Source organism: Panicum virgatum, chromosome 1N, assembly GCF_016808335.1.
Source record: "Panicum virgatum strain AP13 chromosome 1N, P.virgatum_v5, whole genome shotgun sequence".
Classification (NCBI taxonomy): Eukaryota; Viridiplantae; Streptophyta; class Magnoliopsida; order Poales; family Poaceae; genus Panicum; species Panicum virgatum.
The window spans coordinates 50,656,057-50,683,986 of NC_053145.1; the positions used below are offsets into that span (position 1 = coordinate 50,656,057).

The window sequence follows — 27,930 nt, forward strand, 5'->3', positions numbered from 1 at the left end:
TAAAGAATTGCTTCGAGAATACCCTTTTCAAAAATAGACACTTGCATGTGTATAATCTAGCTTTGCTGCAAATAAACCTCAGCCTTATCCTTGATTTATCCTGTGCATATCTGTGTTACCCCCTCCATGGGTGGGGTTGGACTTGTTGAGTACTTATGTACTCACCCGATATATATTTGTGGTTTTTCTTCAGAAGAAGATCCGGATTTCGTTGTTGAAGACATTGAGTAGAGGTTGCGTCCGCGCCCAACTTTGCCTGTGGTGTTGGCCCTCCGCAAGATGATTCTGCTAGCGCATCACTCTGAGCCCGAGCTGGAGACTGTCTGGATCGTGCTTTGGTGTATCGCCGTAGCTGTTTTATTACTTATTATCGTTTGTATCGAGTGTCCGCCTCCTCGGAGGTTTGTACGATGACTGTACCATCTGTTGAATAAATGTGTTATCAGCCTCCTGGGACTGATATTTGTATCACATTTGAGTCTCTACTTATGTGGGGATGCTTCATAGGTACACTGGTAGTCTGGTAGATGCATTGTTGATTGCTCAAATTGATATGAGAGTGGATATCAAGGAAGAAAAATTGGTCTACACTACAAAAGGTGTGCAAAATTCTCATTCATACTAGTAATTTATGCATTTTACCTGCTACAGTACCTAAACCATTTAGCCCGTTTAAACACCGTTTACAACCGTCAAGACCGTTTAAACACTAAACGATGGGTCACCGACTAGCCTCCGTTTACCGTTTACATTTTCATTGGCTGCAGGTCGGGACGCTGGCCGAGGCCAGCGTCGCCGCGTCCTCGTCATCGGCGGCCTTGTCCTCGTCCTCCACCACCAGCAGCGCGGGCTCCCGCCTCGTGTCCAAGGGCGCGTCCTTCTCGGGCATCACGCGGCCGTGCCGGCGCCTCACGGGGACGCTCTACGGCCACCACCGGGGCCGCATCGTGCTGGCGCTGCAGGAGACGCCGCGATGCCTGCCCAGCCTCGTCGTCGAGCTTGCGCTCCAGACGCACGCACTGCTCCGCGAGATCGGCAACCCGGCTGGCGCATGCATCGTCCTGGAGACGGAGCGCCGCCCGGCAGTGGCCCCGGACGCCAAGGGTGGCGGGAGCCAGAAGCGGGGAGGAGGACCTCGCGCGCCGCTGCTGCTGGACGGGCCGGCCTGGACCATGTTCTGCAACGGCAAGAAGACAAGGGCAGGCGTGCGTGCATTTGCATGGGCATGGCCACACACATGCAAGATTGATTAAGAACCAAGAGCAAAACCTCATAACGATGAGCGGCGGCGAGATCACGTTCTTGGCAACCGATGGCGATTCACCCAATACTAGAGAGAGCATGCCGATCAGTGAGATGAGACCAAGCTCGTGGCACAGCTTATTGGCCAAAGTTGCCGTGGGAAGGTCAAAAGGGCCATTAAGGTATCTAGAGGCGACCAAACCCTTCCCCCGTGTCGCTCGCCCCTGGGCGACTCGGGGGTGCCGCGCTGCCCCCCCGCCTCAACCCCGCCCGGCCGTCTCCGGTGGCCGCCGCCGCTGCCCACCGACGACAGCGGCGGCCAGCGGCGGCGCCGAAGCTGGCCACCGTGTTGCGCTTCCCCTCTTCCCTTCCCTCTCCTTCTCTCCCTCTCCACTCCCGCTCCACAAAACCTTGCCGTCGGGAGCCGGGATTCGCCTCCGGTCGCCGGCCGCCGGCCGCTGGGGGTAGATCCGCCTTTCCTGGGCCCGGATTTGCACGTCCTTGGCTTAGTGGTTCCTCCCTCGTCGACGCCCGCCTTGGTCACCATCCACAGCTGGAGGGGCGGGGGTGTGGGTTGGGGGCTGCTGCCTCCCCGACGGTCGTTCCGCGCCGCTCCGGCATCCCTCGGCGTGGATCTGCTCCGACTCGGGGCTTCCCTCCGGCCGCCGCCTGTGGCCGCTCTGGCCTGGGGGCGCTGCCTCCAGCGTGGGTTGGGAGTGGGGCTGCCCTCCTCTCTTTGCCGCTGCCCTTGGTGGCCGGGGGAGGGGGGCCTCTTCCGGTGGAGCCGCCTTCCACTAGCACTGCCGTCTGCCGTCTGCCGTCCGCGGGCGGCCAGCGTCTCGTTCCCAAGATTCCGGGTGAAAACCCTATCCAGTGTTGTGCTGGGCCAACAATGACAGCGCTTGCGGGCGTCGTTCCCCTTGCTGGAGGCGTCGTTGTGTCGTCTTGGAGGCGTGGAGGCGTCGTCGTTCCCCCTCATTGCCGTGTTGCCGTTGATGTGTTCCACCGGTGCTCTCACTGCATTGGTCGCCGCCCTTTGGTGTGGTTACCGCCGCTTTTTGTGGTTCCATCCCATCAGCGCTGCTCGTGGTGGGTCGTCGTTGCTAGGGTGCGGCTCTTGCCTCTGGGGTGGGGCTGAGGCGAAAGCCTCGCAGGCCGATGATGGCGACGTCCTCGGACGCCGTTTCCCTTCTTGGAGGCATCATTCGTTTGCCCTTTCCCCCTCTGTGCCCCCCATGGCTGGTCGCCTGATTGGTGGCTCATCCTCCGTACCTGCATCGCTTCATTTTACACGCTATCGTCATGGTCGCCTTGGTCGTGGCGGATGCTTTGCCGCCCTTTCGTGATGTCTGCTAATGTTTGCAGATGGTGGACCGTTGGTTTTGGCGGATGTGTTGCCGTCGTTGTGCTGTTTGGTGGATGCTTGGCCACCGGTGTTGCTTGGCGGATGGCCTGCCGTCGTGGTCATGCTTTTCGGTGGATGCTTCGCCACCGTCTCATGCTTTGTGCTTGCTCTCCCTTGGCACCTCTGGCGACAGTTCATCTTCTGTGCAGGTTCAGCTCTTCAGGTGGTCTTTGTTTGGGTGGAAGTTTGGAGTGTCTTCCCCGTGTTGCTTTCTGTTGTTCGTGTTGTCGTTGTGTTTTCTTGTTTGTATGTTTGTTTTTTCAGTGTTTCTCTGTTGTTAGTCCTTTGTGTTCTTGTGTTGGCTAAGTTCTGTTTGGCCACATCAAGATTATGTCTGTAACTACTTTTTTCTTAATGAAAAACATGCTCAGGCACGGTCGCGAAAAAAAAGTTGCCGTGGGAAGCAACAGCTCACCGTGAGACAGAGATGGACGGTGGCTCCGGTGAGATGGCGCCGACGTTCCAACGGGCTGGCTGAAACCAAGGCAAACGGACGTGAGCATGGCCATCCGTAGGATCTGACAAATCTATTTTTGTGCTCGATTGGCCAAAACACTGACCGGAGGAGGGTGCTCACCTAGCAGCTCCGGCGGCGACCTGGAGTTCGGGCAGCGGAATTGGCGGCCACGGCCACAGCCTTCCTCGTGATTTCGAGGAGGGGGAAAGATCTTGGAGATTTGGAGGAGGGGGAGAGCCCTGAATTATTGAGATTTCGCGGCAGGCGGCGGCGAGGGTACGGCGGCGTGCCGGCGTGCGACGCAGAGGGCGAGGGCATGGAGGCGGTGGCTGCTGTTCGCGTGGGGTGACTGGGTGACTGCTGCATGGGGTCGGGATGTGCAGTGACCATACTACCCTTGGATGAATAAAATCAACCAAAATAGCTATTTTGCATAGGCGTTGCGAGGTGTTGGGAGACGTTAGGAAGCGTTTACAAGCATTGTAAAAGGGCTCTTGAAGTTTTTGTGCTTGAATAATAAAGTACCCAACTAACTTAATAAGTTTGAGAACATTATATTCATCTCATGATCCAACTGACCCTTTAAAATAAGGGAAGGAAAAATGTGACACACTCCTACTTTTCAATGCCACCCTATCATTGAATTAACCGCTTGACTAGATATTTCTCCAACTGGAATCACCCATTCGCGAAACCGTGTGAAGCACGGCATTGCACGGAGTGTTCTTGTCCAAGAAATAAAGGTACGCACAAAATGACTTGACCCGCTGCCCTTCAAACAAAACCAGTGAACGGAACGTGCCCACAAGAATACATTTCGGAAGCACCATCATCAGAAAGAACCAAATCGGAGTCTCAAAAAGAACCTTGTCCCGGTACGCGACTCCACCTGCTGAATTTTGTCAGCATCGAAGTCGCCTAGACAAGTCGCACATCAACGCAGAATCTTCTCTGCCCAGTTGCTGCAGAAAAGTAAGAAGGATTGGACAAGCAGTAGAAATATGGGGTACATGCCGCCACAAACTTGTTCAGCTCAAACAGCGACGGCAGCGCCGCGAGGAGGGCCTGGTGAGAAGTAATGTTTGTCGGGCTCCGAGTCGTCTTCCTTCCAATGGCAGTCAAGCTAAGATAAAAGGTATGACAATGGCAGGCACGTGTAGATTTGAAGTGTGTAATTAGATTTTATTTAATATTTCTAATTAGTGGTTAAAAAACTAAAAAAAATTTGAGGGCAACCAAACACGGCCGTGGATGCAAATTGCAACGCGCCGCGCTGTAAAATTGTTTTTAAACCCCCGGGCCTGAACCAGAACCAGCTGAACCAGAACCAGCTGGGCCTGACACACCCCACCAGCTCCTCTCCGGCAACGAGGGAGGCTAACGAGTGCGCGCTCCGGCTGCCCTGAGGTGCGTGCGCTCTCTCTCTGACTCTCTCTCCCCCCTTTTAATTCCGTGCTGCTTATTTATTTTAAGAGCAAGTACATTGGTGCTGTCTAATAGGCGGTCTCATGTATTGCCACATAATTTTGAGACGATCTAACAGACAACTCCTACAATAGATTGTCGATTTAGTTGTCTCATGAGTCCTAAATTTATGCATGAGCTAAATCAATGTTGTGATCTTTTACATGTTTTGACTTTGTAGCTTTTTATGTTACCATGGTGTTTTAGCAATGAAGTACTTCCGCTTCCAACAATCGTAGGCAAATTAGACACAAGAATTATCTTACATATATATAGATATTCAAATGGAAATTTACTGTATAGTACTTGGTACAAGAAAAAAGGATCACATGTGGCGACAGAACCAGGAATAGCCTGCGATGCTGATGCCGGTGACAGAGATGCCACCTGGGGTGCTGCAGCCGCCAGCAAGCTCGCTGGCCGGGACGACGGCGAGGGGCGCGGTGGGTTCGGGCGTCGGGGACACGGCCCGTTTGCAGCAGCGGGCGGCAGTGGTGCCATTTGCTTCACCGTCAGGGCACCTTGGCACGGGACGTCGGTGAGCCGGAGAGAGGATTGCCGTGGGAAGTGAGCACAAGAGGAGGAGATTCAGGTGATCCAATTTGTTGAGTGAGGGAGAGATGGCGAATGGATGAGGCACGAAGGAACAATAAATAAAATGGCGGGCGGCTGCGCGCCATGGAATCGATTTGGCGCGAGATGGAGAAGGATTTCGCGCGGAAAGGAGGCATTGGCGCATGAGATCTGGCGAGGAGAAAATTTGCTCCCTCTCGCAACGACTGCGCGTACAACGGAAGCGAAGCCGTCTCATCTAGCGAAAATTTCGTCGATGAGCTCGTTGTTTCAGGAGACAATGACTTTTCTCTCTCTTCTCTCCCTCTCCCCTCCACGTCATCAAAAATCTTAGATGGCTCTACATGAGATCACCTATGAGACTAGGTGATGTGTACCAATGTACTTGCCCTAATCTCGCTGAAGTTGAAGAAGGCTTCTTTGGGTAGTTTGGGTCGAATTCATGCCGCTTCAGGTGATTGATGCTTGATTTGTCACCCGAGCGATATACAGCCACGCTGCCAGGGCGCTCGTCGGGTGTGTTTGGTTTCATGCGCAAGCTTGCCTCGTTAAATTTTGGCTACTTTGATCAAATTCGGTCACCATTTAATTTGATGTAAAATTTCGACTCGGTAACCTCCTCTTTAGGCTGCTCACTTTATCGGTTAAATCCATGGCCGCAAATTTAGTGGCCGAAATTTATCTTGGCTAGAACATGGCATTATAAACTCTGCCTATGCTGACTGGAAGACTCTCTCTCCTGAGTCGTCTCAGCATAGCCGGTCCCAAGCCCGGATAAAGGAGGAGGGTTGCGTTAGGTTTTGGCAAACCAGCATAAAAATAGCCACTCTAATGGATTTGAAACCCACAAGAAACTCGTTGGGGCGTAATCCTCTTAGCGACGCGCTACATCGGAACCCGGGTGTGGTGATAAATGGGTAAGGGCCGCTGAATGGCGCGCTACATCTACGCCCGGGTGTAGTGAAAAATGAGCAAGGGTCTTCGCACTTCCCTCGACGGGTGCGAAGGGTAAGGAAGCTAGCCGAGCCAATTAGGATTCATATAGGTAGCTGGAACGTAGGGTCCCTAACGGGTAAGTTGCGAGAGCTAGTTGATGTAGCAATTAGGAGGCGTGTAAATATTCTATGTGTTCAGGAGACTAAATGGAAGGGTCAGAAGGCGAGAGAGGTTGAGGATACTGGCTTCAAGCTTTGGTACACGGGAGCAACTCCGGGTAGGAATGGTGTAGGCATCTTGATTGATAGGAACCTTAAGGATAGAGTCGTAGAGGTTAGAAGGCAAGGCGACCGGATTATCCTAATCCGGTTGGTAGTTGGAGATTCGGTTTTGAATGTGATCAGTGCCTATGCCCCTCAGGTAGGCCTTAGTGAGAGCACCAAGATGCAGTTCTGGAAAGATCTAGATAGCATGGTTAGTACCGTGCCTACCAGCGAGAAACTCTTCATAGGAGGAGATCTCAACGGCCATGTGGGTGCGACTAATGTAGGGTTCGAGCGAGTGCACGGGGGTTTTGGGTACGGTAGCAGGAGTCAAGAGGGGGAGGATGTGTTGAACTTCGCGTTAGCCTACGACTTGTTGATAGCGAATACCGTGTTTAAGAAGAGGGAATCCCATCTTGTGACGTTTCGTAGTGGACAACACTCGAGCCAGATCGACTTTATCCTTGTTAGGAGGGAGGATAGACGTGATTGCTTAGATTGTAAGGTGATACCTGGGGAGTGTGTTGTCCCTCAACACAAGCTTGTGGTGGCAGACTTTCGTCTTCGGGTACGTGTCCACCGGGACAAACGTGCCAAAATTGCGAGAACAAAGTGGTGGAAGCTTAGAGGGGAAGCGGCACAAGCGTTTAAGGAAAGGATGCTAGGTGAGGGGCCTTGGGAAGAAGGAGAAGACGCAGATGACATGTGGCTAAAGATGGCAACATGTGTTCGGAAGGTGGCCTCAGAGGTGTTTGGCGTGAGTAGGGGAGGCAAACAGGAGGAGAAAGACACCTGGTGGTGGAATGACGAGGTGCAAAGGGCTATTAAGGAGAAGAAGGAGTGTTTCAAGCGCCTCCACCTTGACAAGAGTAAGGCGTATGATGACCTGTATCAGCGGCTAGGCACGAAAGAAGGGGAGAATGACATTTATAGGATGGCTAGGATCCGCGAGAGGAAGACAAGGGACATCAACCAAATCAAATGCATTAAGGATGGGACAGATCGACTGCTAGTGAAGGATGAGGACATCATGGATAGATGGAGAGAGTACTTCGACAAGTTGTTTAATGGGGAGAGTGAGGGCCCTACCCTTGAGTTAGATGACTCTTTTGACGATACCAACAGACGTTTTGTGAGGAGAATTCAGGAGGTAGAGATCGGGGAGGCTTTGAAGAGGATGGAGGGAGGTAAAGCGATGGGTCCTGATGGTATCCCCATTGAGGTGTGGAGATGCCTAGGAGATAGAGCAATAGTATGGTTAACTAAGCTTTTTAATCTCATTTTTCGGTCAAACAAGATGCCGGAAGAATGGAGGAGAAGTATATTAGTACATATCTTCAAAAACAAGGGCGATGTTCAAAATTGTACTAACTACCGTGGGATTAAGCTGATGAGCCATACGATGAAGCTTTGGGAGAGGGTTATCGAGCATCGCCTAAGAAGAGTGACAAGTGTGACCCAAAACCAATTTGGGTTCATGCCTGGAAGGTCAACCATGGAGGCGATTTTTTTAATACGACAATTGATGGAGAGATATAGGGAGCAGAAGAAGGACTTGCACATGGTCTTCATTGACCTTGAGAAGGCATATGACAAAGTACCGAGAAATGTCATGTGGTGGGCCTTGGAAAAGCACAAAGTCCCAACTAAGTACATTACCCTCATTAAGGACATGTACAAGGATGCGACGACGTTTGTCCGACATGTGATGGTAACACCACTGACTTTTCTATTAACATAGGCCTACACCAGGGGTCAGCATTGAGCCCTTATTTATTTGCTTTAGTGATGGATGAGGTCACAAGGGATATACAAGGTGAGATCCCTTGGTGTATGCTCTTTGCTGATGATGTGGTGCTAGTTGACGAGAGTAGGGCAGGGGTTAATAGGAAGTTAGAGCTGTGGAGACGCACGTTAGAGTCGAAAGGGTTCAGACTTAGTAGGACCAAGACCGAGTACATGATGTGCGATTTCAGCGCGATTAGGCATGAGGGGGAGACGTTAGTCTAGATGGACAAGTGGTGGTCCAGAAGGATACTTTTCGGTATTTAGGATCGGTGCTACAAAAGAATGGCGACATTGATGAAGATGTTTGGCATAGAATTTCAGCTGGCTGGTTGAAATGGCGACAAGCTTCTGGCATCCTTTGTGACAAGAGGGTGCCACAAAAGCTAAAAGGCAAATTCTATAGGACAGCAATTCGTCCGGCGATGCTATACGGTGCTGAATGTTGGCCTACAAAAAGGCGACATGTCCAGCAACTGAGTGTAGCAGAGATGCGGATGTTGCGGTGGTTTTGCGGGCACACAAGGAGGGATAGAGTCCTGAACGAAGTTATTCGGGATAGGGTCGGAGTGGCACCAATTGAGGAGAAACTTACCCAGCATCGGCTGAGATGGTTTGGACATGTCCAACGAAGGCCTCCTGAGGCGCCGGTGCGGAATGGGGTTCTTGAGCGGGTCGATAATGTAAAGAGGGGTAGAGATAGACCTAAACTGACGTGGGATGAATCGGTTAAGAGAGACCTTAAGAATTGGAATATCTCTAAAGAGATAGCTTTGGATAGGAGCGCTTGGAGACTAGCTATCAATGTGCCTGAACCTTGAAGTTATTTCTTTCGGGTTTCATCTCTAGCCTACTCCAACTTGCTTTGGAAAAAAGACTATGTTGTTGTAGAACATGGCATTATAAATCAAAGAACGCGTGTCTGCGTTGTTCATGTTCCAGCGAGATTCGTACAGGTAGCGACGGTCCAATCCGGCCCACCATGCGTCGACTGAAAATACCATAAATAAACAGTTGGGCCTCCCATTCAAGTAGCCCATATAACAACACCAGTACAGCTCAGCCCATCTCAGCCCAAAAGAGACGTGATGAAGATACTCTGCTGTGCGGCCCATGCGGCCGGGGAGGAGACCCGGGGGAAGCAAGGGTAAGCGTCGGAATGGTGACATCATCTTCCATGGCCTCCCTGATCCGACGCGAGTCGACGCGCGGAATGGTGAGATCATCTTCCGCGTGTGTAACGAAACCCGGGACTTCGCTTGCTTTGATCCCTGCATGCAAGTATGGAAAAGTGGCACCGTTTTGCCCATTCTTTGTTGGACGGTTACGGGCTGCATTTGTTCAAACGTCCTAGGTTACGCATTCCAATTTCCAAGGGGGGCAAAAATAAAACTTTCATCTCGAATATCGATCGAGTAAATGTGATAAAAAGCAACCAAAGATAGTACGTGATGACTCAACGCGGCTACGCCACAACTGCCGCGATTTCATCATAATGTAAGAAGCGTGCATGAGAACGTAGTCACTACTACGCTCCAGCGACCTCCAAATTTATTCATTTAACAGCTTAGCATTCCAGCACAGCAGAGGAGGATTGCAGATCAGCTGATCAAGGACGCACGAGCAGCACCGAGGCACTGACAACAGCTAGCCGTGCAGAAGCCACCAGTCACCAGTGCCAATGCCGCTGCACGGTCGCCGCCGCGCCATTCCGCTACGGGAAGTCGCCGGACGCCGGGGTACCGTCTGCCCGGCAGCAGCTCGGCCTCATCCTGCAGCAGTCGTAGTACGCGCTGTCCTCGACACCGCCTGCCGCCGCGGCGTGTGGCAGGAGGGCCGGCACGGCGCTGGCTCTCAGCATGGCCCGCGGCACCGCCGCCGCGGCGGCCCCGGCGCTCATCTCGGCGCCAGAGAGGAGGAGCACGCACGCGAGAGCTATCAGCGCTTTGGAGACCTGCATGTTTAGCTTCTTCTCCTGGTTCTCTTCAGGATGGTGTCTGCTGTTTCCCGGACGAACGCTGGTGCGCGCCATTTATAGGGGAAAGAAAGGCGGGGCAATTTTCATGTGATCCGATCGAAGAGATCACTTGGAATGGAAGGTGCGGAGGTGATCGGGACAATGCACGGGACGAGCATCCCGAAGTGAAACTGGGCCGGCGACGTCGCGACGACAAGCGTGGAACAATGCGGAGGCTTCAACGCGTCGTCAATCGTCATGAACTCGCGCGCGATCAGATCGATAAACATGTCTCCCTCGCCAGAGTCGCCCAAGTCAGCATGCCCTCACCATGACACGGCCCGCAATCCCGTCACCATCACGGGAGAGTCATAGTGACCTGGAGGCCCGTCCAGCTGGTCTTGGAAGCAAACCTGCGGCGATAAACGCCAGCCCGCTCCTTGTCGCCAAAGCTCTCTGTCGGGGACGAGGGTCGAGGGGGTTCAAATTCCTCGGTGGTCGGTGCTGATGATGACAGTGATAACTGACAAATCCTCTACCCCTTGCCGGTCAGAGAGTGCTGCGGCCACTGACTCGCGGTCTTTTGCACAGAAATCTGGTAAGATGCTCCACCCACGGCAGAGTTGGCGAAGTTTTCGGCTCATTTCATTGACAACGAGCAACGTGCGCACAAACAGCACATCTCACTTCATTTTCCCTACAAAACTTTCCCTGATCTGCATAATTACCATGTTTTCATCAATTGAAATGTTACAAAACTTTCACAATACAACAAGAAGAACCGGCCAGGAATAGAAGCGGGAGGATACAACGATGAACGATCCAAGGAGCAGCTAGCTGTCAAAACAAAGCGAATGCACAGGCCAGCTGTTTCCTGGAAAATTTTATCAGTTACAAACAACGCCTCATCGTTGAGAGCAAACTGCGAAATCTAGCACAGCTTCTTCCACCAGCTCCTCCATCATTCCCCCTTCGAGATGTTCAGTGATACCAACCACCTCCAACATCAACGAATTCACCCAGCCTCTTCCCTCGACCTCTTGCTTCACGATTCTGTCCAACATGATCCCAGCGTTGTCTCTCCTGCTCACCACAAACATCCGTGCCCCATAAATCCAGTCCTTTAGGATACTCCAGACCTCTACGCCTAAATCAGGAGATGAGGTGTTTCTCCATGTTCTAGAGTGCTTTTTACTCCAAGGGAATGAGCTTAGTAAGGCGTTCTCGCCGATTTCAATTAGAGCAATGTTCACACAGTCGAAAAGAAGCCTTCGGTATGAACTTTTCTCCTTCAACTCTGACACTTTGTTGCACAGCACCTGGTCACGAGGGTAATCAGGCAAATGCCAGCCGGTGAAAACCATACTTGATTGTGAACTGCCCAATCCTGCAGATGACATTATATTTTGTACAAGGACATGGCATTCTGACTCATCATCATCTACATCAGATATAAGCGAGGTAGTCCTTCGGGTGCAAAGTAACTGTGATTCTGAGGCGGAGTCATCCCATGATAAGAAACGGGCAACAGTCTCAATCGCTGAAGATCTTGATACTGCTTCAGAGGACATGTCAGCAGAAGTAATCATTACACAAACCTGAGTAATGGAGAACTATGATATGGAAAAATAGCCTTACTTGTATTCTTGGAAGTTCTTCCAGATGTTTCAGGTTCATTACAGCTGCTCTCTTCTGAGGGTGCATCAAGAACTGAGGTAGGGCTGGGTTGATCACGGTTACTGTTTAGGCCTTTATTTACTCCTAGTTTATCCAGGCTTCCTCTTGGACAGTCCAATGCTATAGTTGCACCAATTGAAGATCTCTGTCATGCAATTTCTCATCAGTTGTTTTGAGGCCAACAAAATTGGGATTCAATAATAAAGTTCTCATGCAGCAATAAATAGGTAGTCAGAACTCAGAACATAAAAACTGACAGTCAACAGCATAAGACCAACAGCTGAAGCACTAGGAAAATATATAACATTGCCAACCAGCAAGAAGAAAAGAACATAACATAGCATTAGATTTGCATGAGACATGATAAATTCTTACCTTTGACATGCTGGTTGATATTTGTGTGGAAAAACTATCAATCCTGTCCTCACAATCCACTGCTTTTCCATTGGCATCCAGATTATGATTGTAATCGGGTCTACTCCGAACTATACAAGTTTCAAGCTTATCAGCAACACAATCAGATGGATGATAAGTTCTTCTCTGCCTTGTTGGATTTTTACTTCTAGACAAGAAAAAATCTGAAACTCTTCCCTTCAAAGATGATTTTCCTTTATCGGACACAACCATTATTTTAAGTTTCCGACTGTCAGGATTTGAAGCTTGCGCATCCACCACCATGTCACCAAATGTGGACGAAATCACTGGAACAGAATTCGACCTTGGCAGCTTCCTAGGAGATCTCTCCCCATTTTCACCATTCTTTCTGGAAGAAGTTACATACGTAGACCGTGCCATCAATTCATTATCCAAGTTATATGACCGGTTGCTAGAAGCAGAAAGTATCTCAGTGCTGACATCTTCTTTCTTCGCTTCTTTGATGGAGAGCATTTCACCTAAGGTGCATGTTCTCCTCGATGACTGAACTTGCTCTTGACTGATGTCATCACAGGTCACCACTGCCCATCGCTCTGAAAGCTGTTTCTTAGCTTCCCTGATTACTGATGACTCAGAGAAGTGGGAGATCTTGCTCAAAGATGAGCTCGAGTATGGACCTTCATATCCTCTGCAATTCCATGAATGTTTTGACAAGGGACTACCTCCTTCTGAATCACTGAGGATACCACCATCTTCAATACAGTTCATTTCAGAACCACTGCTATAATCAACTTCCGAATCACTGAATGAGCTTTCATCTCCCCCATATCCATTTGAGTATGCAGAAGATAGTAAAGAATCATCCCTTTGATGACAGCTATCTTGCCGGCGCTGCATGATATCATGAACTAGCCCTGAAGATCCTACAGTTGCCTGGCTATAACCTATTGATCCACTGAGACTATTTCGGTTAATTAACCGAAATGAATTTTCCCTGGAGGTCAGTTTTGCCTTTGATGTACTAGGCTTCCCTGGGGTAGGCCTCAAAAGTACTATTCTACTTGGCTGGGAGGATATTTCTTCCTTTGGACTAGGAATCTGATGGAACTTTCTCAAATTCAACACATTTTGTTTACTAACTTGTTCTGTTCTGGATTGCCTTATGCTACTGACCTCAACAGATTTAATTGGCTTTAGCACTGTAATGCGTTTTGTCTGAGGTGGTGCTTGGTTTGAGTGAAGCCCACTCAGCTGTCTTGAGAAAGAGGAGCTATGTTCTTCAGGAGGTTCAAGAAATAAATCTTTATTTGAACATGGAACTTCAAGAGCTTCGTGTGACTCCTTTGTGTGAAGAAGCTTCTCTTCCATGGCAAAGCATTTTGGCTTAATGAACTTCTCTTGCACAATATCGAATTGCTTACTCTTGTTCTCAGAAGGCCATCCTTTCAGTGATGTTTGATCTTGAAAATAGTTTGTTCCTGATTGTTGTTCAGATACTTCATAAACATCATTATATCCAATCGTTTCATCAATTGATTGGTGATCTTGTGTCTTCAATCTTATTGACTGATGGTGCTCTTTCCCATATAAGGTCTTGTTTGATGCATTTGAATCTCCAGTCAAGTCGACTTTGGTATGGCGTACAATTGGTTCTTCAGTAGGTAAATCCTCCTCAAGACCCATTAGTCTGCCAATGACACTTGGAGGTCTCCTTTTTGACTCCACTTCTTTTGCCATCTCTTTTTCTAATAACATTTTTAATGAAGTTGCATTTGATTTTCTGCTTGAAGAACTGCCATTAGCTCCCTATAGACAAACCCGCAATAGCCAAAGCATGAATCAAAACAAGCATCAGCCGCATCAAGTTAGCCAGAAGTGCAATGTTGTTCTACGTTTATATTTCTTTCTCAGGTCATTCGGAAGCACAAATTTCTAGTTTCTTCTGTTAACACTAACTGATATGTTTGCACCTACTCGTGCATTTCTTCAGTTCATCATATTAAATGATGTGTTATAATGAAGAAAGGTCCCTACAGTTCATCATATTAAATGATTCGAACAAAAAAATGTGCACAAAACTCACGGATTTTTCCTCCACACGATTGGTAATTTTCTTCAATTCTGATATGATCCTTTGAACTGGTAGCCCTGAGAAGAGAAACATTGAATAAGGTATATCGTTACAAATAATACATAGTAAACAGTTATACCTGGATAAATTTGACTCATAAAAAGAAACAAATTAAGAAATATAAACAGGAACAGCAGAACATATCGTTGATTTGGTCATTATCCATTTATCCGAAAGCAAAATAAGATATGGCATTAATCCATTCACTATCCGTTGAATACATTATCATTTGTGATCCATTGTTATGAACGCTGATGGGATCGAGAGGAGAGAGTGCTGAGGGAAGCGGCGGCGGCGCTACAGTACCCGTGGTGCTACAGTACCCGTGGTGATACATCTCCTCTCCTTATATAGAGAGGTTTACTTAACCCCTAAGCAAGCGACTAATTAACCCTAATGGGCTTGGGCTAAGACCCAATAGGCCCTTGACTCCTCTAACATCCATCCCCACATAAAACAGAGTGATGATCAATGTGTTGAATATGAGAAAGTTCCATCAGATTCCTGGTTCAAAGGAAGAAATATCCTCCCAGCCAAGTAGAATAGTACTTTTGAGGCCTACCCCAGGGAAGCCTAGTACATCAAAGGCAAAGCTGACCTCCAGGGCAAATTCGTTTCAGTTAATTAACCGAAATAGTCTCAATGGATCAATAGATACAGCAATCCCCACAACTGATCCGACTATTATTCCGCAAAATTACCACCACCACAAATGTCAGAAAAGTAACGTAATCAAGAAACACCCAAGGAAATGCTAGCAGGGATTTTTTTGCAAAAGCAATATACATACCATCTCCAGGAGCTTGACCAATTACTGACTTTAATCCAGACATTCTGGTGCATAGATTAAACCAACAGATCAATTCAGATAATAGATACCATGCCCAGCTTAGAACGATTCATTTGGAACATGGAATCCTGAAAACTAGACAAACAAAATTAAGTCAAAATCCATTAATCTGATATGAGAAACATAATTGAAGCTACCACTCGACATGAAGTAACTATAACACTGCCCTCCTTAGGTGCACTCTAAACACAGGAAAATTTTCAGCATGACAGCAGCTAGCTAGCACTAACAATCGGGGGATTGGATTAGTACACTGAATATAGCTTAGAAAGCTCTAAACATTTTTTTTCGAACAATAAAGCTCTAAGCATTTGAAGCCCTTAGGAATCAAACTTATGGGATACGGAAGTCTGTTGATATTACTGTAGGAAGATGCTCCTCATCGGGAAACTTCAACAGACACAAGCTTAAGGCTGAACTTTTTGCAGGCACTTGTAGGTCATACTGGTGCAAGAGAATAGCACAATTCATGGCCTGTTCTTGTCCAATATTACAAGAAAGGAAAATTGGCACAAGGGACCAAAATATTCGAGTAGGACAGAGCAGCACTAAGCAATATTGAATAGCACGAGTTTAGCAGACTAGTAGCAGGTAAAAGGACACAATAAAAGTAAGTCTACAGAAGCCAATCATGTAATTACAAAGAACTGGTTAGGCTATAAACATTGCCCTCGCCCTAACGAGTTCCTCCGTCCTCCCAAAAGGAATCTTGCAGACAAAACAATATTCTCAGAAAGACTGCATTTTCTTGTCAGATATACCAGTTAGTGCAAGGCAGAACGGCAGTAAGAGTGACCTGAAAAATACCCATCAAGTGCACGGGGTTCCGACTTTTAACACTTCTTCAGATCAGACAAGCGTGAAAACTAAAAAATGAATATACACGGGGTAACTATGATGCCATGCACAACCAAAATACTGCCAAGATTTACAGGTGACAGAGGAATCTCTGCACCAGCACCGTCCCAAAGGGCAAAGGCTAAAGATTTTCTCTGAAAATCTCGTCAGCACCTCGAATCTTGACAGTGGAAGACAGGAAAAGAAAAAGGGAAGGAAGCTGTGATAAAGCAGAGGGCATGCACTCTACGTCGAATAAAATATGCAATCAAGAATGAGAATAACGAGATATTAAGGTATGTACGTCTCCAAATGCGCCCTGAAACCGAGACAATTCCTCAGCGCTGCAGTGTTTGCAGACTAAAATACACCATGAACTATAAACTTTGTCTTGGTTTGCTCATTGCTGACTCTTACTATATTGTACCATTTAAGAAAAGAAGCGCGCAGCTGATGAGCTGAAGCGTAGAAGAAATTGCAGAAGTACGGTCAGAGCCTATTAAGGACTAAGGAGTACGACATTGTAGCCAAATGGTACAGACATGTCAAAACAAATCAGACGGAGGACTGAATTGTATTTATCCCTTTTCAGAAAATTACGAGCTGCATAGAGAAGAGGTGATTTTTTTTTTTTGCGGGTAAGAGGTGAAATAATGTGACGCAACAGGTACCATATGCTGATAAGTGATATGCATATCGGTGGGTGTTTGCATTTCACTATCTGAATGGTAACTCTCTTTTTTTATCTTCCCAACCAAGCACTGAATCATAGGATTATCTTAATTTATCTCCCCAGAACCAAGCATTAGCCCATAACTTCGTCAAAAACCATTACTCCCATTGCATCTCCCCTTTTTGAAGCATGATTTTATCGGTAAAGCATATCCCCCAAATTTGCAAAAACGAACAACTCAAGCTGGCTCCAATGCCCGTTGAGCACATCGATCCCAACCAACGCGAACCGAGCACGGTGGGAACACGAGTTCCCAACCAACGAAATGCGCGAGCTCTACGCAGCGGCGGCATTCCGCGGAAATTCCGCGGAAATCCGAACTAGGGAGCGGCAAAACCCCAAGCACCGCCGCCACGCCGCGGCGAGAGAGCGAGCGAGAGGGACGGAGGGGATGAAGAGTCCAGGGATAGCAGGAGACGGGTGCTAACCTCACGCGATGAGGGCGCCGAGCACCCTCGCCAGCGAAGGGCGGCTCCGCCGGCGGCCGGGGGACGGAGCGGCGGGCCTGCTGACGCGGCGGCGGCGGGTTCTGGCCTGGGAGGGGTCGGTGGGAGGGACTGGAGGAGTGGCCGAGTGGGAGAGTGGTGGAGCAGAGGGCCAGAGGTAGGTAGCGACTAGCGAGTCCTCTGGGAGAGAGCCGTTTGGCTGGCTTCTTTTCTTTCGTTCCCGTCGCGGGCGCGTGCGTCCAAGCGCGGCCGTGCGCGCGCGGCCGGGACCGGTCACCGGTGGTGACGAGGACGGACGGGGAGGTGCCGGTCGGATTTGGTCAAGAGCGCAACGGAGGAGGTTTCCCCGGAAAAGTAGGGGAAACCCAAACCTGACTGAGTTTTGGACGGTGGTGGAGCTACACGTACACTCCGACATTAAACTCTGCGGTGATTCAGTTCCTCTTATAAATTAGTACGATCAATGATATATTTTTTTCTTTACTTGCTTACCTTTCGTTATCAGCTGCCCAAAGCCTCAAACTCATACACGCATGTCGGAGTTACATCATGCCACGTCTCCGAATCATACGAAGCCGAAACTTGCTGAGCTAGAATGCGTGCTGCCTTATTACAATTTCTGTTAACAAAGGAGAAAGAAAACTCTTGAAAGGCCAAGTCTGAGATCATTGATCTCTCGAAGGACAAGATCCATGATGGAGCGTTGGGCCTCCAACTTGTTCCATGGCTGCACCACCTGAAGGCATTCAGTCTCAATTTCTACTCGCTGGAACCCCATTTGAGCAGCGAGTTTGAGACCATCTCTACACGTCATTGCTTCCACTAAGCAAGCATCGTAGCCCTTGCCAAACCAGATGGTCTGTGCGGCCTGGAACATACCTATGTGATCTCTGATAATGCTAGAACTGGCTCCTTGTGATCCGGCGCCGGTTTCTTCCATCTCAAGAGATTTTTGCCCAGCTGCAAGCTGACCATGCTGCCACGGATCATGAGCCGGATCTCTAGTCCAGAACACCGCTTGCTGAATCGTCATAAGTAGGCGTCGTTTATTCAGTATCATCCACAAAGCTCACATACCGCACATAATAATTGCTTGATCTCGGCGGGAAACGTAATTCCGACATCAGATCAGCTGCCCAAGTCGCCTCATACAGCTGTGGAATTCTCACTCCAGTTGCTAACTTGGTTTGAGCCCAGAATGACTTAGCCACAGTGTAGTCTACGAGCACATGCTTGATCTTTTTTTTTTTGAGAGGACAGTGGTCATCTAACCAATCAAGCAAAACAAACACATCCTCCTCCTCCGTTGTCCTCTCTCGTCTCCTGGACCAACCTCTGCCACTGACTTGTTGGCAATGCCTAGCCGTTGGACCCGAGCACTGGCCCCTCACCCAACACCTAGCTAGCTATCACCTAGTGTAGCACACTAGCACTGTTGTTCTTTACTTCTTTCACTTTTGTTTTTTTTAAGTCTTGGACACGAATTTGATGTTTATAAAAACAAAAGGGGCAGGTACAAAATTGTAATAGGTGTGTTGCCAACTATTACCGGTGGCTTTTGGATTATTTAACTTTGGAGCATGGAAATAGGAACGTCTTCATAAGGATTTGGGTGCAGACGTTTTGGCTCTCAACTTGAAATTTCACGCTAAACGTCAAAGTTCCATGTAGGTTTAATTATAAAAACAAGGAGAATCCTAACACACGACCGATTGTTTCAGTAAGGCTAGTCTCAGTGGGAGTGTCACATTAGTGTCATGAGCATTAAATTTGCTGACATGGCAAAAATTTTATGAAAAGAGAGAATGAGGAGTACCATGGAATATTTTTTTCGAGCAATATCGGGGGGAGATCCCCACCTACCATTAACCGAATAAAAGCTTTTTACATACAATGTTATTCTCGGCATTCCAGGAAGGAGATACAAGGGGAGAGGGTTAAGAGAGAAGGAGTGAGGAGGGGAGGGGGTTACATGTTGCGAGCCAGGCTTGCCAAACCTGTAAAATTTCCATGATACAAGGGGGAGCCAATCTGATCGAAGATCATAGCATTCCTAGCTTTCCACATGTGCCAGAGCGGCAGGGGGAAAAAGTCCACGTGGATCGCATCGGGCAGGGGTACTCCAACACCAATGTCCCACGGACGCTAGACAAGGTCACAATGCATGGCGACGCCGAGGCGTGCCCAGACTTCTTGCGTCTTATGACAATTGGAGAAGATGTGAGCATCAGTCTCAAGGACACCAGGGCATCATAGAATATGAGAGGAGTATCATCACCATGACACTCTTCCGGTTCAATTACCTAGTTTATGGTTTTGGTAACTGTGTCGATGATATTTCGACTGAGACTGGCCTAAGATCCATCACTCCTTTTTCTCCTTGCACGCGAGCAACGGCAAGGAGCATCGTCTTCCTCGTCTTTGGTGAAGACCCTGATGAGCTGGTGTTAGGATTTCAGGGTTTTGGGTTGGTTGTCACATGAGAGCTCTAAGCTTCCGTTGGATTATTCACATTTTAACCTTGCAACCACACGAGAATTTGATCGCGCGCGTGTGAGAGAGAGAGAGAGAACACCCATGGTGAGCGACTAGCCTTGGATGAGATATGCAACTCCATTGGATTCCTTGTTCACTCCAATGTCAAAACATGGTCAACTTACGGTGGAACACAAGGGTGATCAGCTCCAGCCAAATTTCCATCTCACACAACTAGCATTCCTCTCGGAAAAAGATGGACGAGAGGAGCGAGCCGTCCCACTCGCTGAACAGTTGTACGAGCTGCACGGTTGTGGGCGTGGAGCCGGTCGGCCCAGGTGTGGCACCCCCCACCTGCCCAGTTCGCGACACGGGATCCCATCCACCCACCCGTTTGCTGCCAGTTCCCCGTACGCCTCGCCGGGTAGAACGCCACTGTTCCGTGCGCAGCCGTGGGCAGACGCCTCCGCGCCCCGACGCGAGCGCGCGGTCCCCGCCGGGGCCCCGGTGAACAGCGACGGCGGTCGCGCGCGGCGGCCATCCACGCCATGACCCCGGGCACACGGGGCACCCCGCACCCCGGGCCGCTCGCTCGGCGAGACACGGCAGGGGCGCGCGGCAACGCCTGCCCGCCCGGACAGCGCCCACCCGCGGTTGCCCAGCCCAGGTCCAGCCAGCCAGCCAGAACGCGAACGTTACAACAGTGGCTCGGCGCTACGCGACGCCGGCGGGTGCGGGCGGGCGGACGCGACGGAGCAGGCGACGACGTGCTGCTTGCGGCTGCGGCGCTGGTGGCCGGTGGGCGCCCGGCCGCCTGCCCCTGGTGGTGGTGCTGTGGTGCATGCCGCTTTGCCGGCCTGGTCAGGCTGGGCAGTCACATGCTGATGCGCTATTGCATCTCGTAAGCGTCTCAGTGTTCCTGTCTGAGCAGCAGCAGCCAGCAGGAGGCGCTTTCCGGCAGCCTCGACCGGGGCCTTTTGGGATTAAATGATGAGCGGTCAAATCGCAGAGAATTTTTGGCTGCCTAGCCGCTGTCCTTCGCATGCGCGGGGTGCGGCCAGGATGCGTGCCGCCGCGAGCGAGAGATTCGCGTCGGATCAGCCCAGTCCACAGTGGGTGCGCGTTCACAAGTTGCAACTCTACACGCAGCGGTAGAATTGGCGACGGTGCTGTTAAAACGCCAGAGAACTCGTCTGCATCCCAAGAGAGATACTAGGAGGTAGTACCAGTACATGCTCCAAGGTACTGCAATCTGATGCAACCGTCTCGACGTTCAAGAGCATGGGAGGCCGGAATTTGTGTTGGGAATACTTGTTTAGAGTTGTCGAAGCACGGCGCGGCCCGGCACCAAGAATGAAATCCCCGAGCACGGAGGTTCAATCGATACGCGAGCGCGTGCAGTCTTCTTGGGAGGATAGAAACTCTTGATTTTTATCACATCTTTCTCCATGACATGCATGCTTCTCCAAAGAAAGCACCAATGCATCATGGATTCGTGTGTTCCATTTCGAATGAATTTCTCTAATATTTTACGACTGGCGCTTTCGCTGCGATCACCAGTTCAATGCCAGTCACGCTGGCGTGAGTTGCGGAATATCTCTGCCAAGCCAAACCAGAGGATGAGGTTCGAGGGAGCCGGCCTGGAAAAAAAGAAAAGTGGTTTTGGTCGCCAAAAACTTCCAAGAACAGGAAAGCGTTCAACTGTGCAGGGAATATGTAGCTTTTTACTGTGGAGATAGTACTGTCGACTCCTTTACCCCGCCTGAATTTCTTACTCACGTGTGAGGTGAAATTACTCGGTCAAAAAAGGGATGGAAGCAACCATAGCTACAGCCTTTACATGCGCAAATCTCGAGGATTTGCATCGACAGTGGGTTCTCGATGTATCTTAACCAGGGCTACAACTATAGCTAATTACGGGTTTGACATAACATTAACAGAAATAGCATGATGTCAAAAACAGAGAGGGATATAAAAAGGAAATATTTACAAAGAGAATAGGTTAATTCAAAATGAAGACTAAAATAGAACATCCCTGCTTTAGCTTTCCTTTTCTTACCACAATTCCGGCTCGCTCCACATCAAACTGTATACATTGTGTAGTGCCCATGATTTCGGTACTTAAATGAAAAACCTAACAAACTACCTACGAATGTACCTTCAAGCTTAAAACTGCATACAGCAAAATTGATCCCCACTAACAGATTAAAAATGGGGGGCAAAACATACGGACGAAATTTCCAGAGTAGACTACCACATTTCTTTCAGAGGGATGTGGACTACCATGTTATGCCATCAGAAGATAACATTAGAGCCTCCCTGATGTTATCCAAAGCAGAGCAAGAACCAAAGAACGATTGATCAGTTGTACCAAGATTGTCGTTTTTCAGGTTGCCTTGGACTAGCATGAGGCTGTGCTGACCTTCCACCAAATCGCTATAAGCACTTCCATTTGGCATGAAACCAAGCACAGCTCCCAAATTAGCATGAGATTGGAGTTGATTCACCGATGACCACAATTCTGTAGAAGAGTCATTCAAGCTGTTCCAATCTGGCTTACAAGGGTGCGCTGAATATGAAGACAGGGAATTCAGACCACCGTCATTTGCATCCAGGGGCAAAATGCTGCTTCTGTCCTCTGGGGGACAGCTAATGATAGATCTGAGAAGATGATCATCCCGAATTCTGGGCTCTTCATTATAAAAACTTAAAGGGGTGAATTTCACAGGTAACTGATCCAACACCTGAAGAAGCTTATCAGAATTATCAGACAGTTCTACCTCTCTGGAGTATTTCTCCTCCAGTCCAGCCAAACAAGATACACCAACAGCAGAATCATGCAGGCTCTGTGCACCAAGCTCATATGGATGCTCTGAAGTTGAAAATATGGGATTCAGACAACCTGTGTTTACACTGAACACCATGTTGTTGCTTTGACTTCCATTTCCAGCTGAAAATCTGTGCAGAATTTCATTTCCATTGTCCAAAAAGCTTGAAGCAGCTGATTTTGCAGGTAACTGATCAATCCTAGTAAAAAATCTGGCGTCAGATGTATTAAACGGTCCTGACTCTTTTTGGTATTCCCTCTCCAGTTCAGCTGAAATAGAAACACATTGTTCCGTGGAGCTATGGTGGTCAGATTGCCAGGAGGTATTCAAGATTGCGTATGGTACCGCGTGATGCTGCTCCTCAATCTGACAGGGGAAAGATAATCTATCTCGAAATGACTCAGTGAATTTTAGTGACAACATTGGGCTCCATCCATCCTGATCATTTGAAGCAGTTTGAACATTCAAGCTCAACTCATTAGCTGAAGCTGGTCTTCTCTGGATGTATGGTTCGACATCTAGTAATAAATTTGAAGCCTGGTTGCGAATAATGCCTCTCTTCCAATCAGAACTTGAGCTATCGTTAACACACAACCATGGCAATGCCATGCACTCGTGTGCTTTGTTATCTCCACGAGGCAAGTGATTTTTCCTCCAATCAATAAAACTCGGATGGTCCTGACTGTGTACCCAAGGTAATGCCATAAACTTACATGTGTCATCACTTGCATTAGAGGGTGAACTTTTACCAGTTCTCAGCTTGGTTGGCGAAGTATAGTCCCTTCGCCTGTAATCTAGCAATTTACCAAACTGGCCTTTGGGAATAGCAGGAGCTTCTCTGCAGTCAATTTTACTGTGCCTCATCGACCCTTCTTGCTGCAGCATTACATTAATAACTATCACTGGTGCGACTTTTAATAATAAATGGAACTAATATTGAGATCATTCAAACAAAAGAACTAATGATGAGGTGGCAGTACTTTCTTGCCCCTGGTGTTGAATTAAAAAGGGCAAAGTGTACCTTTCTTATGATGTTTTTGGCACCTAACCTCTGCAGGATGTCACCAACAAATTCCGACCTGAGAAATATGAAATAATTATGTAACTGTATAGGCGAAAAATAATAGAAAATAAAATCCATATATGATTACAACCTTCTTTGGAACAACTCAGTACTTCCCATTGAGACTGTTTTTGCAGCGATCTTTAATAGTTTGCTTCTCTTCTCTGAAAAGATCTGTCCACTTACAGGTTCTCTATCTACAGACACAAGTATAGGTATCATGCTCTTAGCATCCCAGCTTACTATACCAAAATTAATTTGCAGAGAAACAATAAAGAAAATACATGTTTTGAGATGTGCAACAAAAATGTAAGTAGTCAAAAGAAAGTACTAATTTAAGAATGTTTTTTTTTCCGAATCTAAGAGGTACTACTGAATTAACACATGAGGAACCATCATGTCTCAGTAACTCGTGCTTGTGTTTGTGTCAGCCCATGATTTTCAGTAGCATATGGGCTTTTCATAAATCCTAATTTGAGCATATGAGTTGAAAGCAGTGAGGGAAGAAAAAAAATACTAGGAACAGCCCATGATTGCCGGTGTAGCTTTATTCTCATCTAGTGAGATATCTTTTTCTTTTCTCTCTCCTAACCTTTTAAATGAAGACTAAAGCATCAGGGAATATTTATTATTCATTTCTCTTCTAACTTTTTCATGCATGTGACATGGCTCAGCAATGTAGATACTAGACATGTTAAAACTTCAGTGATAGCAACCAAGCTATGTATGCTGGAAGATTAACACACTCACCAATATTTCCTGAAGTCCCAGTAACATCAAATGATGTCTGAGCTATTGGTGTGAGAACATGAATACTCGGCAAGCAACCATGTGGGTTGAATTGAGGTGTATCCTTATCGTCATATTCTGTGTAAGAAGAAGGCCCATAGTTATAGAGAATCTATAGGTGCAGAATTCATGATCAGAGGGGATCAGATAAAGGATCAGACCAGAATGGGAGGATTGCACATTCACTTGCTCGCTAGGGATTTCCCCATTCTTCGCCGGTGTAGTAGGAGGGTCCTCATAACACACAGTATTTCGGTGGACAGAGAACTTTCTGACTGTAGTCACATTATGTGGTCCTACAAGGCATAGCAATAGCATAGGAAGTTCATTCTAATGTCCAAAATAAGTGGCACAGCAGATTAGGACAGCAAAAAAAGTACACAAATTCAATCTCATACCTTGTTTCTGTTTGGAGATCTTTGGCTCAATACTTTGATGAGGACGCTTGTACGAACGAGAGCTATGGCCTGACTGTTCACACAATTTCTTAAAGAACTTGTATTCGGCAGTTTTCGCATCACAAACTGCAAACAAAATGATGTATTAGAATATAAAAATAAAACATTAAATTTCTTCAACATCTAGAAATATGATTTTTGTTACTAGGGTAGAAAATGTTGGCTCCGCAGACAGATAATCCTATATATAATCAATGTGATTACAGTGGTACAGAACCGGTAATATCACCAAACAGTGAATACCCCTGGAAAGTACTGAAATGCCAAAATCCAAGATGCAAAAATAGATGGTATTTAACAGGATGTTAATCCATGGGGGAAATCCAAAATTGAGGGATGTTTAAATGCAGCATGGTAGAAAGAGATGAATTACAGTGAGACTTCGTGCAATAAACCTTGAGGTTTGTTTTTGGCAACTTCTCGTATTTTAGTGACCTGTCTCCCACCTATGTGGTGACTAGCACCTTCACCTTCATTTGCGAATCGAACCTTTTTCCTTTGCCTTCCATCTGTCATTAGGTACTCATTGCATCCAGGGGCGGACCCAGCATAGGACATGGGTGTACACATGTACAGCCGATAATTCTTGTTCTTGCAAACCAAATCCGAGTTAGTAGGTAACTCGATATATTGTAACTGGATTCCGATCCGAATACATATAGTTTTGTTAGGGTTTGGGGTGCTCCGTCTCGCACAGCACAAGGAAAGAGAAGGGGCCGGCGCGGCATACCTGGAGGATGCACTCGTCGCCGGCAAAGGGCTGGGCTGCCGCTCGCCCAGTCGTCGCCGCCAGGGAAGGAAGATCTCGAGCAAGGGAGGAGATCAGGAGAGACTTTCTCTTCGAGAGTAGGGAAAGGTTTGAGAAGAGAAACAGAAGGGAAAGGCCCTGAGCGGCTGAGCATTGAGCGGGAGGGGGTGGCTGATGAGCCGAGCTCGAGCATTACAACGATACTCTTCAGGCCCGGTTATCAAATTCACATAATCCAAACTCACATAATTAGAAATAGGTCAATAAGATTATATACTTAGTCTAAAAGACTGATTTAATTAGATAAATAAATAAACAAGAAGCGTATCTGGACATTTAGTTTTATTCTTTCTATTTTATTCTAATAGTTATATTTACAAAATTGAATTATTCTCATTTAAGTTGACATCTTAGGAATAGTATGGATAGCTGTTCGATTCCTGTGCAGAGTAACTTCTCTTGAAAACATACTAGTGTAAGTATAAGATAACATCGAAAAAAAGAATCATGATTAATAAGATGATAAGCAAAAAAAAAATTCTTGATCATTGTACCAAGACGAAATATAACTATCAAAACATAAAAAAGAATAGAGGGAGTATTATTTTATACATATTTAAGTGTGTGCAACACAGTAGCTCGCTAGCTAATGCAATGCTCTAGCCTACTGCTATATTATTTTAACTTTCAATGGTTGAAAATTTAAGAGTAAATTGCATCCAGAATACAACAACTAGGCACGTGCGTGCGAATTAGTCCATGAATTTGTAATCTGCTTAATCGGATACACAAACTTGACACTTTGGTGCATCTATGGTCCAAATCCCACCACCTCACGGATACTGGAATGTGTGTCGGTGTACTAAAGCTAATTGTCCAATCATGCAAAGCATAAGATATGAATACAAACTAATCATGAAGAATATGTAGGATATAAATCATATGAATATAAACAACTATAAGATATATTTGTTACAACTATCTGAGAATTACAAATAAAAGTAAGAGCAGAACTCATACCGAAACTCCTGAGCAAACTCGGGGACATGAAGACTACTACTTCAGCCTAACCCCACTAGCCTAAGGGATTAAGCAAGAGAGAAATGAGTTTGAGATTCAACTTGTGGTGTCTCCTTTCTCACTCCTCCTCTACTATTTATAGGAGGGAGCCATGGGGCTTCACGGCACGGTGCATCAGCTAGATCACTTGGAACCGACCTTGGGAGCCAATGGGGGAGCGCCACATCAAAGAGCAAAGGCGATGATGACCACAGGTAGGCGCCAACCGCCCCCAGCATCGGCTGAGGGGCTGCTCAATGGGCTTTGATCACGTTCCTGGGTGAATTGGCCTTTGCCCCCATTCATAAGTCAACAATCCATCTAGAGGTTTTCTTGTGAATTTCTGAAACCAAGGCTAAGTTCAAATGATTCTCTCGGATCGTTCAATATGGATAGAACCTTACCAGGGCAATTCTGCCTATTTTCTTCCTACAAAAGATAAAGCCTTTGTGGAGCTCAAGGTAGGATAAGAGTAAGGCATACTTGCATTTCATATATTGTAAAGTCAAAGAGTGGATCCATGGAGAAACTAGTCATACAACTAAAATCAAGATGTGCATGTTTGTGGATAGATGGATGATGGTATGATACTCCTTTGAATGACTCCCTCTTCTACTTCTCCGCTGAGGAGCTCACAAAGGGTAGGGTTGTCCACTAACCCTTTACCGCCCTCAATCAACCATTTAGAAGTATTGAGTCACTTACTATGAATGTCCACCAAGGATGGGGTAATACAAACTTCCTGGTGGCGCGCACACACGAGAGGACAACTCACCGGGCGATGCGTAACCATCTATAAGCAAGCTTCAAGAGTAACAAATGTGAATCATCCGAAGGAGATGCTTCTAGTGCTCTTGAGATGAACCTGGTTACACTCACAAGTCAAAGGCTCAAGCTCACACCTCAATCTTGCTCTCACTCAATCCCTAGCTCAAATCAAATCAAGGATTAGCTTAAAGGAAGGAGTGGGAGTGGAGTTTGTGTGCTTGGAGGTGTTCTTCATGAATCACGAGTGGAGTCATCAGCAAATGAAGAAGGGGCTGAGTTTGTATAATTACCTAAGTCCCAAAATTAGGCATTGGTGTGCTGGTAATGTACTTGTCAGAACTTTGAACACATGGTCGGAAGTTCCGACCTCTATTAAATCAGCTGGCCGAGAACCCCTCATCGGAAGAAGTGAGAAACTTCCAATGGGGGTCGTAACTTCCAACCCCAAGTGCAGGAAACCAAATGCAAGTGAGTGAATTGTGTCTTTCACAGGTTGTTAGCATCTCAAATAAGTACTTTGGTATCTACTAGTGATCTTTTAGGATCTCTCTTAATAGTACGGTGTTTCCAATACTCAATTGCAAAATGAAAATTATAGAAAGAACTTCAGT

At 47.4% G+C, this 27,930-nt stretch overlaps 3 protein-coding genes and 1 long non-coding RNA gene across 10 annotated transcripts; 2 read left to right on the forward strand and 2 right to left on the reverse strand.

Moving 5' to 3' along the window:
- Positions 1-716: 716 nt before the first annotated feature.
- LOC120653628 (protein MIZU-KUSSEI 1-like) lies at positions 717-1,253 on the forward strand. The gene has a single exon (XM_039931329.1). The coding sequence runs from the start codon at positions 717-719 to the stop codon at positions 1,251-1,253; it is 537 nt and encodes a 178-aa protein (XP_039787263.1).
- A 3,078-nt stretch (positions 1,254-4,331) lies between these two features.
- LOC120656459 lies at positions 4,332-5,651 on the forward strand. Of its 2 annotated transcripts, none has more exons than XR_005667923.1 (2): positions 4,332-4,511; positions 4,750-5,651. It is a non-coding gene; the product is annotated as an uncharacterized LOC120656459 (long non-coding RNA). The 2 variants fall into 2 exon arrangements; XR_005667924.1 differs by having other exon boundaries at positions 4,885-5,651.
- Positions 5,652-10,769: 5,118 nt separating this feature from the next.
- LOC120656457 lies at positions 10,770-17,547 on the reverse strand. 6 transcript variants are annotated; one of them, XM_039934553.1, is made up of 7 exons: positions 17,114-17,413; positions 15,056-15,190; positions 14,218-14,282; positions 13,462-13,940; positions 12,135-13,377; positions 11,721-11,904; positions 10,770-11,640 (listed from the first exon to the last, which is right to left on the reverse strand). In XM_039934553.1, the coding sequence occupies exons 2-7, from the start codon at positions 15,096-15,098 to the stop codon at positions 10,988-10,990; spliced, it is 2,667 nt and encodes an 888-aa protein (XP_039790487.1). In that variant the 5' UTR covers positions 15,099-15,190; positions 17,114-17,413; the 3' UTR covers positions 10,770-10,987. The 6 variants fall into 6 exon arrangements, with proteins under 6 accessions (XP_039790487.1, XP_039790483.1, XP_039790486.1 ...); XM_039934549.1 differs by adding an exon at positions 15,453-15,559 and having other exon boundaries at positions 12,135-13,940; positions 17,114-17,412; XM_039934552.1 differs by having other exon boundaries at positions 10,770-11,637; positions 12,135-13,940; positions 17,114-17,547.
- A 4,029-nt stretch (positions 17,548-21,576) lies between these two features.
- On the reverse strand, positions 21,577-25,616 carry LOC120656458. Its single transcript, XM_039934554.1, has 8 exons — positions 25,475-25,616; positions 25,140-25,344; positions 24,685-24,810; positions 24,448-24,582; positions 24,248-24,364; positions 23,589-23,694; positions 23,456-23,513; positions 21,577-23,310 (listed from the first exon to the last, which is right to left on the reverse strand). Exons 2-8 carry the CDS (start codon positions 25,312-25,314, stop codon positions 21,886-21,888), a joined length of 2,142 nt encoding a protein of 713 aa, XP_039790488.1. The 5' UTR covers positions 25,315-25,344; positions 25,475-25,616; the 3' UTR covers positions 21,577-21,885.
- Positions 25,617-27,930: the final 2,314 nt, after the last annotated feature.

Excerpts from the sequence above, each read along its gene's own strand:
- LOC120653628 (XM_039931329.1), top strand. The coding sequence starts at position 717 with ATGGGTCACCGACTAGCCTCCGTTTACCGTTTACATTTTCATTGGCTG.
- LOC120656457 (XM_039934551.1), bottom strand. The coding sequence starts at position 15,098 with ATGTCTGGATTAAAGTCAGTAATTGGTCAAGCTCCTGGAGATG. Across the intron at positions 14,283-15,055 it reads TGGTCAAGCTCCTGGAGATG|GGCTACCAGTTCAAAGGATC; the intron begins GTATGTATATTG and ends TTCTCTTCTCAG. Across the intron at positions 13,941-14,217 it reads ATCGTGTGGAGGAAAAATCC|GGAGCTAATGGCAGTTCTTC; the intron begins GTGAGTTTTGTG and ends GTTTGTCTATAG.
- LOC120656458 (XM_039934554.1), bottom strand. The coding sequence starts at position 25,314 with ATGTGTACACCCATGTCCTATGCTGGGTCCGCCCCTGGATGCAATGAG. Across the intron at positions 24,583-24,684 it reads GATCTCCAAACAGAAACAAG|GACCACATAATGTGACTACA; the intron begins GTATGAGATTGA and ends TATGCCTTGTAG. Across the intron at positions 23,514-23,588 it reads ACTGAGTTGTTCCAAAGAAG|GTCGGAATTTGTTGGTGACA; the intron begins GTTGTAATCATA and ends CATATTTCTCAG.